Raw genomic sequence first — 20,892 nt, 5'->3', positions numbered from 1 at the left:
TTACCAGGGGGGGCTGCAAAGCCCTGTCCTGTCCAGTGTGAAGCTTGTTCACCCACATCACGTTAGCGTCGGGGGCCGTTTTTGGATAGGCCCACGAGCTGGGTGTTTTTCAGTCCCTCCTACAAATATAACTGCTGCCATCATGCCAAGGTGACGTTTACACCTCTCTCTCTCGCTAGAACAAGTGAGAAGTCCGTGGGCATGGGAGGAGAAAAGTTAAGGGGTTTTCTAAATAGTTTGTCTTCATGTCCTGTTGCCCTCAGGCCTCTCCTGCAGAAGCGGAGACAGCTGCTTGCCTCGGGGTTTCTGCATAATCGTTAAATGTTAATTATAGAAGAGTTTCTGGAGGCTGCTTGATCCCCAGGCGCTCCTGGGGCTCGGTGAATTCTCATACTCTGGAGCGTCTATAAACATTAATTATGGGTCATTACTCGCAGGACCAAACCAGATTCCTCGTTTGGAGAGCTGAAAGGACTCTGGTAACTAATTAGGGGGTAGCACGGGCACCAGAGGCTGCGCTGCAGACGCTAGAGGGAGGCAATGGCCCACGCTGGCACCTGCGAGGGATCCTGCCTGCGGGTGGGATGGACCAGCTGCACCGTGACCCGCAGAAGAGAGGAGTGGGTTTTCTTCCTCTGCCCCTTGCAACCTCTTCTAAGGAGGCTATACCAAAAATAGCGAGAATTTTGGCGGATTGAACCTCGAGCAGTGTCTTCTGCGCAACTCCTGACGGGTGGTTTGGGACTGGGGATGTTGCAAATGAGGAAAAAATAATAGCAGCAAAAATAATTATGTTTGTAATAGATGATCTGGTGATCGCCGAACAGGGAAAGTGCTGCTTCTGGAAGGGAAAACAAAAACAAGAGCTGAATTTCTAAATCTTCTGACGTGCAGTAGATAAATGCAATATTCCAGTTAATTGTGAAAGATGTCAGTGCTTTGGCGGGATCTCGTTATCACCCTGCTCTCTGTGCCCTGGCCTTTCTGTCTGCCTGGCTCGGATGCCAGGCAAGTATTACTGTTGTCAGACTGTTGCTTCATTGCAACCAGTTACCATTTGTCTTGTAGGCTAAAATAATTATTTTCGGGTAAAGTGGGGTAACAGCCCTAAAATGGAAAATATGTGCTTTAAATATGTATCTTCTTCTATGCAAAAAGCAGAGTTTATGCACTTCTGACATTTTCATATCTGTCTTGTCACAGTGACTTGATGAAGTGTGACATCTATGAATGATATAAAATCTAGTTATGATAAACACATTTCAGTGGCAGTTGTGGTTCTCCCCTCTTTCACGCCCAGTGGAAGGTCAAAATTATGAACACCTTTAAAAAAGGGACTTAGAAAATTGTGATGTTAAATTTTTTTTCCATTTTGTTTCTTTCCCTCACTGAAGTTGTCCTAGTTGAATCTGTTAGTACCAAATCATTTATTTTTATATATATACATATATATTTATATTACTTTCTATCCTGATATGAATCTGTGGAAAAGCATACGTGTTGTATAGCCATTCTGAAAATAGTCAATGATTCAGTGTGTTTTTTCCTCCTCAAAAAAAACCCCCTTTTGCTACTTGTGAAAACATTTTAAAATAAAGAATTAAAACCCAGCAGGCTGAATCTCCTTCTTGGGCCTCAGAGAATAAATACCAGGTCTCAAAATGAAGTGTTAGTGAGAAATGATACAGACTAGTTGGGTTTGGGTGGGTTTTTTTTTTCATGTTTTGCCTAAACAGCTTCCTCAGTGGAGGTTTTTGGCCGTGCCTGTAGGAGGGAGAGGTAAGAGTTGTGTCACACCAGGAGGAAAATTAAGAAGAAATTGTACTTCAGACACGCGTGGTTCCTCTCCAGGTCTCGTTTTCGGCTTTGCGGTCTGTGTCTGTCGCCATCCTGGACCTGCTTCAGCCCTGGTACCCAGCAGGCTGGAGGGGATGGAGCCAGGGCTTCCGCTGCCTGTCCCCGGGAAGCAGGGATGCTGGGCGGTTAGCTCCTACTCCACATCCTTCCTAGAGGCCCCAGTAAGGTATATATTGCAGCGCAGCAATCTGGAGGATTTTGCCAGCTTTATTTCCTTTGGCTCGGAGGCAGTCCAAGCCAGGGAAATAACTTATGAACCCAGCAGCTGTCGGGCCAAGGACCTGCCACAGGAAAAGACGGAGGATCACTGAATCATGGAAGTGTTGGTTGGAAGGAATTTCTGGAGGTCAAGGATGAGCTGCGCTTCACAACAGGAGGGGCTGTATGCTAAGCCGCTTGGAGGACAATATTCCCTATAAAGCGTATGAAGTAATGTCTTTGCTATGGCTACTACGAGCGAACATATGGACAGTGATATGGAAACCATCCCTGCATTTCCAGATAGAAATTGCTGGCAAGAGCAGCCTGCCAGGAGAGTCCCACTCCCAGAAGCGCTGGCATCCCATCACTTTCAGTGCATCTTTGCGCCTCTCGTCTCTTTGCGTGTTTTTGAGCAGTTAATGATTTTTGCCTGTATTTGCCAGTAGCTCAGGGTCAGGGCGTCCAGCTGCGGTAGCTCTTTTCTAGCCGTCATTCCTCTTGTGCCAGAAGAAATATTCCCAGTCCTCTATTTCATTTCGATGCAGGAACATCGGCACCATTCCCTCCTTTACTGGAAGATGGCGTTTACCTGGTGAAATTCAGTAACCGCTGCAGAATGTTCTAAGCTTCAGAGATGGAGGGTGAGAGATGAAGTACTGCCCCTTGACGGATCAAATTCCGTTCTTTATTACGCTGACATGAAAAGAGTTGCTTTATCATGATTGAGGCACTGCTTGGTCCAGAGGGCACATTTACAGGAAGAAAATTAGCATAGGGAAGAAAATGTAATTATGCATAAAAATAGCTGGGAAAATTGTTTGAGCATCCTGGAAATGTATTTTAATAAGGCAATAAAAAGAAACAAAACCCACAAGGTTCACATTACTGGAAAGCATGCTAATAGAGCTTATTAAAAAACACCTCTGTCAGACCTATTGGGGTTTTACTAGACAACCAGACATGCGCTGTGTACAAATATTTCTCTGAAGGTAATTTTCTCTAGGTGCTATGTTATAACCATTTTTGGTTCAGCCGATACCCACTAGGATTTTGAGATGACTTTGAACCCAACCCAACTTCTTGATAAGCACTGTCAAGCCCAGCCTGGAAAACTTGTTTATTTTGTAGCAAAATCTGCAGTCTGGAGAATGAATATTGTTGTATCCACTCTGGAGCTGTGCTGCTCTGGAAAGATTTAATTAATTGAAGGTGTATTTAAGTCTTAAGCTGTTCCAAAGTCCGATTTACAAACAATGCATTTTCTGTTCTGTAGCAAAGCCCGGCTTAGCAACGTGCCTTTCCCTCCTCCCGTTTCCACTGATCAAGCCGCTCGTGCAGTGGCAGAGGTTGGGGCTGCCCGTGCCCACCGGACAGCGGTTTATTCTGTCTCAGCTGGATAAGGTGTTTCCACAAAGTGGGCTGTGGATGGTGAACTGCTGTCCTGCCCTGCGTGGGATGCATCCCTGCAGAGCATGAACGTTTTGTCAGCTGTACCTGGAGTTTCTCCTGGCTGGCAGCTGGCAGAGGGGCTTCAATTCCAATTTCCCCAGTTCCTAGGCTTGCTTAAGTTGGATTTTGGTGGGGCTGGACTGGAGGGAGGGAACGAACACAGTCTGCACTGGCCGTGAAACGCTTAACTACATCTCTTTACAGGAGGTTGCTTGGAACTTTTTTCCTCTTGCTGTTTCACACCCGCCTTCCCGCTGCCCTGCGGAGCAGGGACAGCCGAGCGCGGTGCCTGGGGCTGAGCCCGGGGACAGCACGACTGCTCCGCGCTGCGCTTTCAAGCCTCCCCTTCCCAGCAAACGCAGAGCCCCCCAGGGTGAGGAGGCAGGTGGCAGATGGCTGGAAGCACAGAGGCACTGGGAGGAACGTGCCAGGGTTTCCTCAACAGCCAAGTATCCAGACTTTCCCCAGACTGGACAGATTTTGTACGGCTCTCAGCCCTACCGTGCATTCATGCGGGGAAAGAGCAGAGTAGCGTGCCAGGCTGGGTGCCAGCCCGCGGGGGAAAGGATCAGTGGGTCCTGCTGGTTTGTGAGGTGGACGGCGGCTCATTTCACCTGCACCGAGGGAGCAGGAGGGCTCTGCAGAGGCGAGACGGTGGGAGGAGGAGGAGAACCCTTGCTCCAAGCCCAGTGAGAACGCGCAGGCTCAACGCTATGAATCTTGTCTGTTTTGTTAATGAAATCAAAGTCACGAGGCGATGCAACGGGTCTTTATCCACTGTTTAGGATGCTGAAGTTAGGAAAAGGATGGACTCACAGGAAGTATGTTCAGGCAAATGTGGGGGTTATGATGAAGTGAACTTTCACAAAGTTTTCGCAGCATTTTTCTGGCTCTAATCTTCAGCTATGTTTGCCTTCTGTTTGTGTCAGCAGAACTAAATGTAAGAGCCGCAAGTCCTAAGGTGCTTAACTGCTTGTGTGCCAGTTTACAATCTGTTGCCTCAGAAACCAAAAATACCATTCGGGAGGGAAAACCTGGGTAAGCGAACCTGAAGGTCCACGTGCCGTTCCCTGTTGTGCCTGAGCCACGGTGGACCCTGCGGACTGCTTTACAGCAACGTCTTCAACTGTGTTCAGCAGTCTGGGTGACTGATTTGAAACTACTGAATCATGGAAGATTTAGTGTTTGATTTTTGGCAGCACTTGGCAGACATTCCCAACTGAAATATATGTGGAAATGAAATTTAAAGTGCTTTGAGCTGAGGACTAAAATGGACATTGACCTTAAAATGTCAGTGTCTCAGCATCTCTAAAGCCTCACATGGGTATGCAAAGAACATAATTTTTCAATATCAGTAACAGGCTTTTGAGATCTTTAGAAAGAAAGGCAAAGAAAAGAAGCGTCACATTTTTCACTCTAAAGCTATTTAGTCTAAAAATGAATATTCCCTATTTTTCCTAACAGTTATTCTTTAGCCTCCTTGGTGACTTAACCTCTCCGAGCACTGCGTCTGGCATCTGCTTAGCTACATTGTTTTATCGAGCATCGGGAATGGAAGCTTTTAAGATTTTCTATCTGAGCTCTCAGAAATCTTGCCTCATCAGCATGCTGCTCTTGGCAGACGGGTTTTTCTTCAGCTCCAAGACATGCATATTGATCAGTCATTTTCTTTTGTTACCTAGCATCCTGTCATCGATTTTAATTGTTTGGTATTGAAGAGGAAGCATTCAGTACACGTAGAATTACCAACTATGAAATTTTGCTTTCCGCACCTTTCGCCAGACGGTGCCCGCAGCTAAGCCCTTAGGAGCTGTGGATATCTCTCTTTCAGCTAGCAATCTGCACAAATTATGCAGCAGTCAATTTTTCTCTATTAAATCAATTTCTGATTCTCTGTGACAGCTTTCCCTGCCACATGATTTCACACTTCAGCGGTTTGTTTCTGAGGTGACATGCGGGTTGTTTTTTTTTTTTTCAAAGGGGGGGTGGTGGTAATCCATTTAATTTGCAGACACCTTACTCACGTCTTCCCAGTTCCCCTTTCCTACTGCTGTCCTTAAGAGATTTGTACACCTTCAAGTGACTCCTGGTGAGTCTCCTTCTCTTGTGGCTTCTCTCTGGCTCCTCATCAGCCCACAGGGCTGCTCCTGGGCTGTTCCCTGAAGCTTCCTCTCCTGCTGCTGAGGTGGGACAGCTTCTGCAAGACAAAACTGGGGCTTGGTCCTCTGTTGAATAGAGAGATGAATCCTCCCATCCCCATGGTGCAAAATATCAAAGCTGGGAGCTGGTGCGATTCATTAACTCTTCTTCTTCCTGCAAAATATCTTCTTAGATTGTTCCTATCTTTTGAAACATTCCTGCGCTCTCAGAGGGCTTTCATTACAAATATATTTCCTGAAGGCTCTGTTTGTAAGGACCTCGGTTCCCTCCTACTGTCTCTCTGATTCTAGGTTTTCCTTTACTTTAGATACACAAAAAGGATCCTATTTTTAGCAGCCAGCAGTCAATGACACAGGAATCCATGAGTAGGGAGGAAAGGATGTGAACTATGCAAATAGATTTTTTTTCAAATGAGATCTTTTTACATTCCTATTGCCATAGTAATAAGCTATGAGTCAGTGTTACACTGAACTATTAGAGTATTATTGTAAACTCATGTCATTAGAATCTGCTAATGTGAACCACAAACCTTGCCTGCCCTCAGCTTACCGGGGTTCGAGAAGATATTGGCCGTTTAGAAGGATAAGGGCAATATTCCCTCACAAATCTTATTCCCAGATGGCAAGAAGGGAACAAAATCTTATCCAATCCTATCTTTCTATTCCTAAGGTTTCTCTTCTCACTGCCTTTTAAGAGAATTCATCTTGCTTCATTGTAATGTCACAAAAGATGTCTTATTTTATTTCTTCAAAGTTTGCCAGCTGTAAATTGGGTCCAAGCACTCCCAGCTGACAGAGTATCCATGCTGTATCACCTGAGAGCAGCAATGTCTCCCCCAAAAGCTGCTTTCTGTGTTCAGTCCTGCCATGGCCAGCCCTCAGAAGGAGATTTAAGTACCCAGGGACACTTGGGATTCCTCTGCCGGAACAGCAAGTGGCAAGGAGGGGATCTTCTCTGGTATTGCTAAGCTGGGTTGTGTCAGTTGTGTTCAGACTGAGTATTTTTCTAAAAAAGTTTTGTTGAATAATAAAATGTCCGAAATGGTCTTAAATACACACACAAAGCTTTGCATAATAGAACCAACAGTCCTTGGCCACCCTTCATCAACTGCAAAAGAGGAGTCAGGCCAGGTGTACCTGCTTGTCCATCAGGGTCTGGATGCTTGCATCAGGCTTATTCTGCACTTTCAACAATAAAGGAAAAAGCTCTGAAACACATTCTCAACCCCCCTGTCCTGCTCAGCTGCTTAGAAAATGTTTTATGATGGAGATTTACCCTCCACAGAAAAGGCCAGTGGGAAAACCCTTCTGTCCTTAGGAGCTGCAACATTCCCAGGGCGAAAAGAGGTGCAGGCATGTGAAGTGTCTTTCATGAGCTTCTGTAAAGACAAAGCAGTATGAAGAAAGCATTATTGTAAACCAGAGCAGAGCAAAAGCTGATTATTAAACTGTGGTTCAGGTATGTGGTAATCAAGATCTTACTATTTCTTAATCCTAGCATTGATTTTATATTAGATTTGAAGGAGGCAGTAAAGCTATAATTTCTTACAGAGAGGGTTAACTGGCTTTCAATTTGTATACTAAAAAGTCATGAACTTAGAAGAGTAAGAAGAACTTGTCTTGGTCATAAGCCCTTCGCTTGTTTCCTGGAGCTTAAAATCTGGGGGATATTTTTGGTGGAGGAAGTAAGAGAACAGCACAGTGCTTCTGTTGAGAGGCAGTGGTGATGGGATAAGAAGTGTGTTTGCAGAGTGAAAGCCAGTTTCAGTAAACATACTGTGAGAACCAGAATTCACCTGTTAAAACCGGGCCTTCAGCTACTTGACTTCAAAGTGACCTCAAAGATGAATTTAGAATGACTTAGCACACCGGCACTCAATGACGGGGTGGAGGTACGTGGTAGTACACAGGATCGCTTAGGAAAACCTGCTGCTGTGGTTTAGACTGGCATTCGAGTTGTGGTTTGAAAACAACTATTATTAAAAACTTGCCCCAGTTGGAGGTTTTTAAATCACTGCTCCTTCCTCCACTGCATGGTTCTTGCCTTATTTCTCAAAACCCAAAGCAAAGCTGCCAGGAGAAATCCCCGGAGATAAAGTACAGTGTACCTTGTTAAATAATCAGCTGCTGTTTCACAGAGTAAGGTCCCTTCAATAAACCTGGAAGTGTTTCCATGAAGAAAGAATAGCGGGCAAATTTTGTAGTGAAAGAAGGTCAGGCATTCTGCTTGCCGACGCGCACTCGCCCTATTCTGAATGCAATAAGACAGGCATTGTTGGGCTCCCCCCTCGCTTTAGCAAACCATGCCCGTACCAAGCAGTTCAATAAGCACATTAACTGCTATTGTTTGCAAGAATCATGGTAGCTAATGCACAGGCACTTACAAACAGCGGTTTATGATGCCTTAAAAAGCCTTTAACTAGAAACGCAGCAACAAATGCCATGGCCCCCAACACTACCGAACTGTGAGAGCAAATGCCTCTGCATGGCTGTTCTGAAAGAGCAACTTCGGCTTTAACTGTAACAAGAAGAAAATTATGTGTCTGAGAGTCTACATGAATAGAAAGATGAAATCTGCAGTGCCTCGATACGCAAACTAGAGTTTAGACTAGTTTTCTACAACCCAAGTGTAAATGAGGTTAGTTTATGTTCATGCTTGTGATGATGATAAAATACATCAGCCATCAAGGATCCTTTACAGGTACTAAAGCTAGTAACATATGTGCGCTGAGTATTAGAATCACCAATCTATGCATTAAACATCAGTTTTACGATAGCCAGTATTAGATGAATGGAAAAAAAAAAAGGCAAAGAGCTGGATAGTGCCAGTAAGTTTCATTGAAACAGTAATTGGCCCACAAAGGCAGGAAACCATGCGCCTTACAAGAACGAGAGCATTTTGTGCGAATGCATGCGTTGTGTGCCTGTTGTGCAAAGGCTCCCAGCCAGCTGCCGGGGAACACCAGCCCCGGGGACATCAGTGAAATGCAGGTGTCAGAAAAAAAGCCTTTACTCTGCAGCAGAATCAATGGGAGGAGGGCACTGCCTGCTCTAATCACCGTGGTGTTTTACTCAAAGTCAAAAAATACGGGACACCCAGCTCTGAGACTTTTTCTCAGACTGCAGCCTTCCGGCCTGAAAGACGTCTGGAGTTTTTCCACTTCTCAGTCTCTCCTAAAGCCTGGTCCAGAGCAGAGGTGGATACACCAGGAAACAGCTTTTCCACTTCAGATTTCTACTAAAATTTCTTGTTATTACAACAAACCACTTGATTCAGCAGCACCACTTCACAGGCTTTTTTATAAATAGAGGCATTGCCTCTGCCCTGAAGAGCTTACAACCTACATGAGACAGACAAAGCAAATCAGGAAAAGTAGGATGAGCAGAATATTAACAATGAAACAGGAGAAGGTGCTGCTTGGAGATCTGAAGGGGGCTAAGGATCAAGATCGTCATGGAAGCCAGCTCCATTTTTTCATCCCTCATTGGACTCGGGTTGAAACAACCAGTTGAATGAATGAATGCAACAGCAACGCCTGACTTCTGAGGGATTCAGAATGCTGAGTTCATTTAAAAAACAACACAAAATTTGTGGGACCCGGATTCTGTGTGAACGAGAGATTTTGGTTTAAAAATGCGGAGATGCATTTTTCACTGCAGAGCTGGAAAACTAAAATACGGCATTCCTCTGTGTATGCTCATGTGGCCACTGGTGGTCTTGTCAGTGCACATTTTAAATTTTAATTTCGATCAAAGTCTGTGGTAATTCTTAAAGAACAAGGCTCATTGTGGACCTAATCCTGCCCCATTGATCTAAATCAATAGAGTTTTAGCATTGCCTTCAGGGGGAGGATTTTTGGCCCAAAGTTAAGAGAATTCAAAATACGGTTCTGACTTTAAAAACACTGTGGTAAAATTAAGCATATATAAGTCTCTTTTTCTTGTTGATGCCTGGCTCAGATCCATTTCTAACATGCTGTTAGCTATCAGAAATATGACACTGGCTACCCGGGTGCATGCTCTGGGGTAAAACCTGTTTTTAATTGCTATATAAACTCCTTTTATGACATAGTTAAAAGATCACAGAGACAGTTCCGAGCAGTAATTAAAGCATATTTAGCAAATATTAAAAATCGCTCATCAGAGGAGTGTTTAACACAGACAAGTAAGAAAAACAAACAGCTTTTCAGTTGGAAGTTCTGCCTTATGACAGAGAGCATCGCTGTTGAGTGGCCGCACAGCAGCGAGATGGGACTGTGGGCCTCTTGCTTCTGTAGGACAAAAAAAGAGTAGAAGGAAGGAGTCAGTGTCCTGTGTTAGGTAGCGCAAGAGAAAATACTGGAGTCAGACCATGCATTTGGCAGGGTACCGTGGCCCTCTACAAAGCCTGGTTCATCAGAGGCATCTCAGGAATTTGTCCTAATAAGCTAAAAATATGTATAACTGATGTTCTTTGACTCACAGTAGTGCCTGACATCAAGCTACAAGAACAATGACTGGCAAAGAAGAATAAAACCTGATACAGAAATTCCCAGTCAATTCTGATGGTTACTATCGTGCCTGGCGATAGAGAGACGTGCCATTTTATCTATTTTATGTTCAAAAAAAAATAGATCCCCAAACTGCAAACACTTTAAGCCTAAATATATAGGCAGCAGCCTCCGTGGGTTCATGGCACCAGTTAGCCACATATTCCTCTCTCTTTTAATCAGGAATTTTTTTTCCCCACTGACCACCAGATGTACTCCTGAATGCATCCAGATCAACAAAGCTCCAGCTACGGACTTGTGGGCCACGAGCCATAGGATAAGGGTGTTGGACATATCCACGAATGTTGACATTGCAGCCTGGAGCAAGCCGAAGCATCCGGCAGCTGGGAAACTGGAGAACTGCTCATCCTCAGAGATGGCAAAGAGAAACCCAGACCTCCTGATCCCTCCATACCTATCGTAACCCCGGGACCTATTTTTAAACGTGGAATGTGGATCCCCGAAGCGCCTGGGCCGGGCTCCACACCTGCTCACTGCAGGGCTGCAGCTGGTGGGGAAATGGGAGACTGGAGGCGGTGGCTCGGCCCTCTTTGCCTCGGGATTAACACGTCCCTCCCGGACCAAATCCGGGCAAGGCCACGCCATCGCTTTCCACCCTCCCGTCCGGTGGGTTCCCATGTCTCCAGCTCACCAGCGAGACACCACAGGGCTGCTGGCAGGCTGCGCCCGGGGCCACCTCCCACCCGCCGGGCTCCGAGTCCCCCTCAAGGCAGGCCCAGGCCCCGCCGCCCGTTCCCGCCGCTCCCCGGCCTTCGCTCCCAGCCCCGACCAGAGGCCCCTCAGCCGGAGGGACCCCTCAGCAGGACAAGACGCGATTGACAGCTTCCCCTCCAATAGGAGCTGCGGATCGGGCAGTTGGCAGCCAATCGCAGCCCGCGGTGGGTCTTAAGCCGGCAGCCCCTCCCGCCTCTTGGTTGAGGGAGGGGACGATGTGGGCAGCCGCCATCTTGTGTGTGGCATCCCCGCCCTTCCCTTTCTCCTCCTTACGGACTCCCTCCTCCGCCGTCCGCTTTCGGCAGCCCGCCGTACCGGCCCGTCCCCCGAGGCCGGTGGCGGCAACCGACTAAGCCGTGGTGTGGCGGAGGCGGAGCGGGCGCCACGCTCAAGATGGCGGCGGGCGCCCCCCCTCTTGCGGTGGGCGGGGCGGGGCGGGGCGTGGCGTGCGAGCGGCGGCGTGCGCGGGTGACGTCAGGGCGCTCTGGGCATGGGCAGGTGGAGGGAGCAGGCAAAGTTTGGCCGGCGGTAGCGGCGGGCGGCGGCGGAGGCGGCCGGGTCGCGGGTGCCGCTGCCGGCGGGGGCTCGGCTGGGGGTCGGGGCAGCCGGGCCGCTCGGGGCAGCGCAGCGCCTCTCCGTTCCCTCGCTTCCCTGCGTGGCGCTCCCCCTCGCGGCGCGGAGGGCGGGCGGGCGCGGCGCGGTGCGGCGCGGCCATGGCCGAGGACCCCAGCGCGCTGCCCTGGTCCATCAACAAGGATGACTACGAGCTGCAGGAGGTCATCGGTGAGCGGCGGCGGGGTGGGACGGGGACCCTCGGCCCCTTCCCCCGGCGTCTGTGCGCACCGCGGGGGGGGGTGTCCCCTCGCTGGGGGGGGGGGGGGGGGGTGTGTATGTGTGTGTGTCTCGGCTGAGGGAAGGGGGGGTTCTGTCACCCCTCGGCTGAGGGAAAGGGGGGGGTTGTCCTGTCACCCCTCGGCTGAGGGAAAGGGGGGGGGTGTCCTGTCACCCCTCGGCTGAGGGAAAGGGGGGGGGTGTCCTGTCACCCCTCGGCTGAGGGAAAGGGGGGGGGTGTCCTGTCACCCCTCGGCTGAGGGAAAGGGGGGGGGTGTCCTGTCACCCCTCGGCTGAGGGAAAGGGGGGGGGGTGTCCTGTCACCCCTCGGCTGAGGGAAAGGGGGGGGGTGTCCTGTCACCCCTCGGCTGAGGGAAGGGGGGGTGCCCCTGTCACCCCTCGGCTGGGGGGGCGTCCTGTCACAACCCCCGCCGTCAGGGAGCGGGAGTGTGTGCCCCCACCCCGTAGCGATGTATGTGTGGGGAGGGTGTAAAGGGGGTCTTCCCCTCCACCCCGAGGGGTGTGTGGGTCTGGGAGACCCCTTCACTTGAGGGGGGGGGTCTGCCCCCTCTCGCAACGGAGATGGGGTTGGGGTCTGCCCCGCCCTACCCCCCCCTCACCTCCAAGGGGGTGTCTGTGGGTCCGGGTCCCCCCGCCGTGGGGTGTCCGTGTTCAAGGAGGGGCTGGGTGGGGGCCGGCCTGGGGCTCCACTTCTGCAGCCTCTCTGTGGGGTGCGGGGGGGGGGGCTGCTCCCCCTCCTCACGCGTGTGCGGGACCCACAGAGGGGGGGCGTGGGTCTGCCTCACCCGCAGCAGAGACATGGGGTAATCGTGGGGGGGGGGCTCATCTCCAGTCTCCGCTTCCCTCTTCTGCACGGGGGTGTGCATGTCCTCATGGCGGGGTGAGCAGGCACGGAGCGGGACAGGGTCCGTCCACGCTGTGGGGGCTCTTCTGTCCACCCGTCACCGTGCGAATCTGGATGTGCTGGGCGTGAGGCGGTCTGCAGGAGCAAACTCCACAGCGTAGGTGGGATCTGTCCTTCTAGGGCACCCCCATTCATTCTGGGGGGAATGACTCTCTTAGCAGTTTTGGAACCCCACGTTGCTTTGGTCCGTGCAGGGGACGGGGGGTTTTTTAGCGCCGCTGAACAAGCCTTTTATCCTGGGTTTTTGCTGCTGCTGTGAATTTTCATTCATTGTCCTCACAGCTCGAGGCCCCAGCCCTTGCTCTTTCCATTAAATGATTCCCCCCCTCCGCCACTCTCTCTTGACTTTAAACTGCACAGTTACCAAAGACCTCCCGCTGTGCTGATTTATTGGCTGTCTCAACCATTTTGTTGGGGTGTGTGTTTTAGGGATATATTGCTCTAGGGCGAGTATGTGACACATCTGAGGTGGTGCCACAGGTGACTCTAAGGTCAGTGCCTGCTGTCTCGCTCTCCGGAGGCATGAAATAAAGCATGAGGCGGCAGGGCAGGCTCCTGGCCAAAGGCTTTTAGGAAGGAGGTTAATTTTTAGAGTAATCTTTGTGGAGTGCTTTTATTTGAAGTTTATAAATGACATAGCGCTATCATTCCCAGGCCTTCCATCTCTGCCTCATGGGGAGACTTGTTTTCTGTTAAGGAGGGTGGGAGAGTTTGTGAAAATGCTGTTTTAAGAGATTAAATTCTTGGCATTGTTTAAAAGTAGGAAGGAACTAAAGCTGTGGAGGGGGGGGAAATCCTTCTGGAAATCCGTGTTGCTCTGTGGGATCAGGCTTTGTCCTCTCCCTTTGCTCAGTGGAAGCAGCCGTGCTTTAGGCAGGAGACAAACTCCCTGTAAAGATGGGGAAGGTGTAATCGTACAGATCAACCCTTTAAACCTCCTTTGCAAAATGCGCCCTGGGGAGGATGATGTTCAGCCTCTTTGAGGAGCAGGAGATAAAGGTGCAGGGAGGAAGGGGGAGAACATGCCACCCATTTCCCGGGGGAAGGAAACTGGATCCATGTGTGTAAGAAATGCTTTTTTCCTTTGGGAGCCTGCAAAGGGGTGCTCTGGTAGCACAAAGCAAGGATTTGAGCTTGAGCATCCAACGACAGGAGCAAACAGGACAATCTGCCTCTTTGTAGCTGGGGAACAGGGTGGGATGGGAACAAAAGGGAATGTAAATGCACTTCTGCTCTTAGGAGAACTTGCTGCTGGAGACGCACATCCTACAGCCTCAAAGTATTATGAGCAGCACAGAGATGTGTCATTGTTTCACGCTAACTGACAGAGCTTGGAGAGAAATCAGGAAATAAGTATTTAATTTCTTCCGTATAGTTTCCCTGTCCCTCTGTAAACCGTGTTTCTGGACGTTGCCTGCTCACTGAATGATTGTGTTGGCATTCTGGTGTGTGATGGAGTGTACACTGAAATGTGTATATTGCAAACATATGGTTTCTCTTTTTAACTTTCCCATCCCCCGCCCTCCCCTTACTCATTTCAAACATTGGTGTGTCTGCTAGCGTCCTGGATGGAGATGTGACTCAAGTTTCCTAGCACGTATATGATTTGTGGGACAAAATGTCACTGTGTTAACTGAGCTGGACTGCAATACCTCCTGCTTCATGTCTCCTGTAAACCTCAAGGGTTGTTTTTTTTTTTTTTTTTTTTTTTTGAGCTCTCTTTACTTCTGTAGAGCTGTAAAAGTCTTTCAGCAGGGAACAAAGAGACGTCCTGATGTGGAAAGAGTTGAACCTTGCACCGGTGCTTTTAAAGGATTTAACTTGTTTCCTGATGAAAAACATTGCTCTTTACATTTAGAGTCCAACATTCAGTAGATTACCAGCTCAGCTATTTTTCCACATCAGAATAAAGGAAATCGATGTGTAGTCCAATTCATTAATTTGTGCTGGTTTTGCCTGGAAGTAGCCATATGTGGCTTTCATTTGACGTGGATGGCTCCATACCGTTCTGGTGCAGGAATTGGAAGAGCAAGTTTTCTACCTGCAAAGGGAACTCCTGTAAAACTGCCCTCCTGATTCTGGCTAATACTAAAAAAAGGATTACTCAGCACTGGGAATGACTCATGCCATTATAAAGGTATGGATTAATGCCTGCATTTATTATGCTTGGTTAGTGTTAGTAACTGCTGAGTAGCCTCCTTAGGTGAGATAACTTCTGTTCCACTGAGTCAAGGAACCTTGCTCAGGATCAGAACCTGACTTTCATTTCAAAAAAGGATAAAATGGAGGTGGGGTAGAAGAAGCAATTTATAAAGCATTTCTGTGAAATGTACCCCCAGAGTAGCGATTGTCTTTGCAGGTGAATACTGCCTCTGGAAACATCTAAATTTTCATCTAAAAAGAGAGGTGTAGTCTGTGCTGGTGGTTGTGAAGGTGGTCTTCGAAGCGTGGATTGCATATAAATCATGGCAGTCGTCTTTTTGAAGCCTGAAAAAAAAATTCGACCTCATACTGCTTGTGCTGATCAGATACTTGCACATGCAGGTTCCCTTGGATCTCACAATTCCTGTTGGAAATGCTGGTAGCGGTAGTGAAGATGATTGGAACTGGGTCATTCTCATTTTGCTACTTTTTTGGAAAGATGAGAGCCGTGCTGGCTGTGGCTGTTTGATTTAGGAGCATCCTCTTTGCTGTGAACAGTCTGTGCCAGAAACAGAAGATAAATTAGTGGTGGGAGTGCTCCCTTGCTCTGTTCCTGTGCCCTTTCTCCCCTGACAGATTCCTTCGTAGCGATGAAGACGGTGCAGGCTGTGTGAACAGATGTGGTGGGAGTTTCTTCTCCCCTCAGAAATCAAGCTTAAATTGAAAATTGAAGTCACCATTTACTGAATGATTAGGGTTTTTAATGACTGCGGTTTGTGTAGCTTTTGAGTTGGGCTTTGCCTATGAACACGCTGATCTTTTGCAGTTGAATATTTAGATTCCTAGCCACGTTCTTCCCAAGCTCAGCATGTGAGTGTATGCATGCCTGTGTGGCAGAAACTTTCTTTTGCAGGCATAGGAGAACCTCTTAGAATTAAGATATCTGCTTCCCCAAACTTTATCAAAACATTTGTGGTCACTCGTGTTTGGTAGTAATCGCATATACTGAAAAAGCATGGCCATTGGAAAAGAGCAGCCTGTAAGTACTCACCAGGTGCGATTGAAATCTTTGGATGTAAAAACCAGGCTGGAATGGGAGGCTCTTGTCCAATGATTACTTTTTAGGTTTCTTTTTTGAAGCGTGGTGTTGATTTTTACCTCTGAGTCTTATGTGCTAGCTGCAGCCAGTTTCATACGCCTAACTATTTAAAACCCATTCAAGAAAAATGTTACACTCTATAAAATATAACTGCTTGAGAACTAAATTGAGCGTTTAGACTTCAGTCTTCGTGCCATATGTTTTGTTTTAGCGTTTCCTCGCGGATTCCCACTCCTCTCCCCCAGCCTAGCTAAACAAAATTGATTCCTACAGCGTATTCCCAGTATTCAGGCTGGTTAATTCATTTGAAGAGTTGCTTTTTGTGCTCATTTGTAGACTTTTTCCACTTGAAGTTGGTAGAAAAGCCTTTTCGTTGTTTTATATTATGTTAAAGCTTATATAAAATTAACTTTGGGCAAATGTAGATCTGTTAAAAAAAAAAAAAAAAAAAGTCAGCAGTCATTCATAGTACTTGGTCTGCTTGAGCACTGAAGTGAGTAATGCTCAGTACCGCAGCTTCTCAGCTGCTTGAACATACACAAATATATCTTGTGTATTCCTTAGTGAGACTGAATAGCGAGGTTACTCCTGCATCCAGGCTAGCTTTCCTTTGAATACTTGGCACATCTCATTTCTGCAAGACCTTTGATACCATTGCTCTACTAGGATAGGGCTAAATTAAGTCGATCTTCACCTCTTGGGAAGTGAAAGCAAAAAGGTGTTTAGTTGTGTGTGTGTCTTTGTTTAGTGTTTCTGTTGTTTGCTCTCTGGTAGGAAGGAGGATGAAATGCACAAGGAAGCAGACTTAGGACACACAAAGCCAAGTGGTGGTGAAAGAGGCTGGCTGGGAAGAATACATTGTTGTTATCGAAGTGGTGTGGCTGCTTTTCCTGCTGATTTGGGGGGAGGGCAGAGAGGGTTCCCACTGCTTTCAGCTATTCTGGGGTATTAAAAAAAAAACAACCATAGGGGGTGTCTCATGTGGAAGTAGTTCACACTTTCCCATGTTTGGTTTCTATGTGACAGTTGCTTCCAGTACTGCTAGGTTCCCGGACTGATTAATGTTTAACACTTTCATTTCTCAAGAATACTATTTAAATAGTTTCAATTTAATGCAAGTATCTTGGCTAGTGCTGGGAAACTTGGATGTGCTGTGCTCCTGAGCACACCTGAGGGGTGCATATGCTGGCTGACAAATGCACGTCTGGGAGGCTTCTTCCTTCTGCAACTGATGAAATCTTGGAGAGAATCAGCTCTTCCCCAGAACATTTGTCTATTTAAACTTGGCAGCATCTATTTTATTTCTGAGTGTTAGCAGCTTGCCCACCAAGTCCATGTCTGGAGATGTAATCTTTTACTAAAAGTTGGAACTATTTAAAATGATGGGCAATAACGCTGGTTCTTATTGCTAATTGTGTTAGCGAATTGCGAAAAATGGCTTTTTGGTCAAACTTTCTTGGAAGATTTCCCCTAAAATGCATGATATCCATCGTAAATCTCTGTAGCAGTAAATTTAGCTGTGGACATGCTGATGGAGTGCTTGTAAACTCGGTGTTATTAAACTTTCTTAATAGGGAGAGACAGACTTGAGAGCTTTGTGGGTGTGGAAGAATAGCTGTTGGAGTAGTGGAATTTGGCATTGTAAAATCTTTGAAATATCAGGATCCTGGGACTTTATAGATGAGTTTAGCCTATTACCCTGCACTCCCTTTAGAATCAAACAACAGAGATGCAGATATGAAGAACTTGGCTCTCAAAGTTGCTCCAGTTTCCTGTGACTTCACCTAAGGGAGTTAGCCTTGACATTTATAAAAAAAACATTAAACTCTGTCTATCTTTCTGGCAGTCGTATGGGAAACTTGGAGGCAGGGTTAGGTCCCTGCCTGACAGGCAGTCCAGGCTCTTTACCAGAAGGTCATCTCTCCTGGTGTATGAGAGGAGAGATGTGGTACCTCTGATGTGCAAAATAATGCATATGTTAATGAAGGGAGCCATCTAAGAACAAAATCAAACTTGTATGACTTGAGTCAGACAAGATCACTGTAACAAATGGTGTAAATACAGCTAAATGACAACAGGGATACAGGTACCTGACTAGGTCCATGATACAGCTTCAGTATTTCTCATGTTCCTCTTGTGCATGAATACAAACGAAGAGACTGACCTTAAGTGTGGGATTCTGTCAACCTTAAGTTTGGTCCCTTAGGTTATCTGGGTGCGTAGTTTGCTTTGAAAGACTGCTCATGCGTGGGGGTTCTCGTATTAATCATCACAGCCGGCATATTCCTTGTTTTTAACCATATTATGTGGTCCCATCACATAGTACAAGCAGGTAGGGATTTGTGGTGATCTAAGTGCAAAAAGGAAAAATCCAGTATTTCTTTTCACCCCTACTCAATAGCTACAACATCCAGCAATTTCTTTTTTTTTTTTCAAGTCCTTTCTTTCACCATTCCTCAAGGTTCTTAAAGATTGTTGTTTCCTGATGTGTGTCACTGCACATAGAATTTTTGCTTAACACAGATTTTTCTTGCACTTAAGAGAAATTCCACCCTGGAAAAAAAAAAATTTGGTTATGTAGCAACCTCCACCAAACTAGAGTTGTAACATGCCTTGCAAGGATTTCTTAGACCTCTTTGGTTCTGCGCGCTGAGAATTCTGCAGGGGACAGCTGTCTTCAAGTCTTAAAGGCTTCATAGATGCCATCCGTGAAAGAAGTACAGAGTAAATTCAGAGCACTGATTCACTTTCTCACCAAATCGCCAAATTAGCCGAATCTTCCTTCTACCTCCCATCCATGAAAGTTTTATACAGCTTGTACTGCATGCTTGTGAAAGAACACTTTCAAACTCTTATAACTCAGTTGAATTAAAATGCATTTTTGAGGGAATATGGAAAAGCTCTTCTGAATGAAGTTTTAATTTCTAGCCAAATTTCAATTTTCTGCTCCACCCGTTTTGTCTTGAGAGCTACTGAGTTGGGGTGGGGGAGAGAAAAATTTCTTGTTTTGTTTCATTTCACTGTTTCATGCTAAACTGACTTTATAGCATTCTCCCAAATGGATATTTCCTTCAGACAGGAAACGAGCCTAAGTAAATTCATCCTGGAGAGAAAAGGTATGAGCAGCTGTTAAAGAAGAATAGTGCGAGTTGAAATACTTCAGTGATCGTCTCTTACTGTAGTAAATTCTCCTTGGGTTTTGCCAAAATTTTACCGCTTTATAATCATGAATGGTAATTTAAGCATAAACTTTACTCTCTTTACTGCTAGCACCTTGCTATTAATAAAGCTGTGTGGGAGGATGCTCTGTTTCTTTTTCATCCATCCACAGAATTGTTAATTAACTTAAAACTGCAGAGTGAAATTTTGACCTTGAGTACCCCACCTCGCTTCTGGTGAGATTTGACTGAGCATGTGGCTTGTCCTGTGGTATCCTCTGCTAGCTTATTGGGTGGAAGAATTTAGGTTGCCTTTCGTCTTAGAGCAGAGTTAATTGACAAATTTTGCAGTTCTTTAGAGGGGAGAGTGTTGTCAAGTAGGAAAATGTTCTAAAAAACTAGTTGTGAACATGGAACTGTATTGACGTGCTTGTGGTCAGGGTGTGTCATTATTGTATATTGTGGCAATTCAACATATGTTTTGTAAAACTGAAGTTTTCCTAAACATTGGATGAAAGCTCCATAATTACTGTTGGACAGGTTGTGCATTTTCATTTTTGATTAAGTTAGGCTCTTGCTCATTTTTGGTCTTCAGGAGATTGTAAGTCCATTTTCTTGGGTTCCAGGGTTTGTTCCAGCTCTTCTGAAAAGGAAGCTTTGAAAACAGTGCAGAGTGTAGTGGAAAATGATGGCATTTGGAAAGTGAGAGAGCAAGCTAATGGCTGTGGGATGGAAGCATTTACAGAATATTTTTTCTTAAGAAAATTAGGTGGCCGTGCTCAGAACTGATACCTGTTAAGGTAAGTGGGGCAGCTGAAATAGCAGTCAGGCATTTCAGGCCATCTCTAGCTTCAGGCAGGCAACACAATATTAGGTTATCTTGATGGCTTAAAAACTCATAAATTAAAAACAGTGCTTCTTGTCATGGGGTAAACACCTTTCCTGCAAAATCCCCAGGGATAGATTTAGTTATGTCAATTTTCAGAACAAAAATGGAAGCTACTGTCACTTAACTTGCTGAGATGCGGAGCCAGAAAGGACTCCCGGGGTCGTGGAGTCCAGTTCCCTGCTATAGCTGATGCCAAATTGTATAATCCCTACACCAAATTAATGAATGCTTGTGTTTGAAATGGTGCATGGGGGAATTACAGGCACACATTCTGTTAAACACTCAAACCTCTGTGTGACCCTGTCATCGCTGTATGAAACAGCTGCTTAATGGATTCCCTACGACAGTAGGAAGTAACAATGCCTTCTCTTTTATAGCATGTGTCTATAGCTCGGTGTTTTTCTTACGCGGCTTGCTTTACATTCAGGCTGTATCTGCAAGGACGCTTCCCAGCAAAGGCATGGGAGAGCTGCAGCTTGGCATTTGTGCTGTCTCCTAACCTTAAACATGTTGACTACAAACATCTCTGATTTGTGATTCCTTAAGACCTGCAAGTGGAAATTGAGTCCTTTGGAAACTTGATGTGTTATATGTCCTTGCTGGTAAGAACTTCACCTCCTAGGCCTCTTTGTGAACCTCTTTCTGTCTCTTACCTTGTGAGCTAGGGCACCAAGCAAGTTGAAAGCTGAGGCTGTTAAGTTCCATCCCTTCACTAAAGTAAAAATTGTCATTGAGGATGCCAAGTGCTGTCTAATAAATAACTTGGTATTAACAGCTAAGAAATACCTTGGTATTGACTTCCAGCAGACTGTACTTCACTGGAAAAAGTGTCTTGAGCATGAACTCTTTTCCTGTTGAACAACTCACCAATGCAAATCTCTATTTGAACAGCTGAGTGGCTGATGGACTAGCAGCCTG

At 46.5% G+C, this 20,892-nt stretch overlaps 1 protein-coding gene and 1 long non-coding RNA gene across 3 annotated transcripts in view; one reads left to right on the top strand and one right to left on the bottom strand.

Annotated features, from left to right (window-relative positions):
- Positions 1–9,686: 9,686 nt before the first annotated feature.
- On the bottom strand, positions 9,687–10,995 carry LOC115339605. Its single transcript, XR_003922776.2, has 2 exons — positions 10,848–10,995; positions 9,687–9,937 (listed from the first exon to the last, which is right to left on the bottom strand). It is a non-coding gene; the product is annotated as an uncharacterized LOC115339605 (long non-coding RNA).
- A 406-nt stretch (positions 10,996–11,401) lies between these two features.
- OXSR1 (oxidative stress responsive kinase 1) overlaps positions 11,402–20,892 on the top strand; it is a 95,014-nt gene continuing 85,523 nt past the window's right edge. For both annotated transcript variants that reach the window (XM_030008433.2, XM_030008432.2), the window contains exon 1: positions 11,402–11,713. In XM_030008433.2, the coding sequence (XP_029864293.1) occupies positions 11,644–11,713 (70 nt within the window). In that variant the 5' untranslated portion in view covers positions 11,402–11,643. The remainder of the gene's footprint in view (positions 11,714–20,892) is intronic.

The sequence above is a fragment of the Aquila chrysaetos genome, chromosome 3 (assembly GCF_900496995.4).
Source record: "Aquila chrysaetos chrysaetos chromosome 3, bAquChr1.4, whole genome shotgun sequence".
Lineage (NCBI taxonomy): Eukaryota > Metazoa > Chordata > Aves > Accipitriformes > Accipitridae > Aquila > Aquila chrysaetos.
The sequence above is the reverse complement of the archived record's forward strand: the minus strand, read 5'-3'. Positions and strand labels throughout refer to the sequence as shown.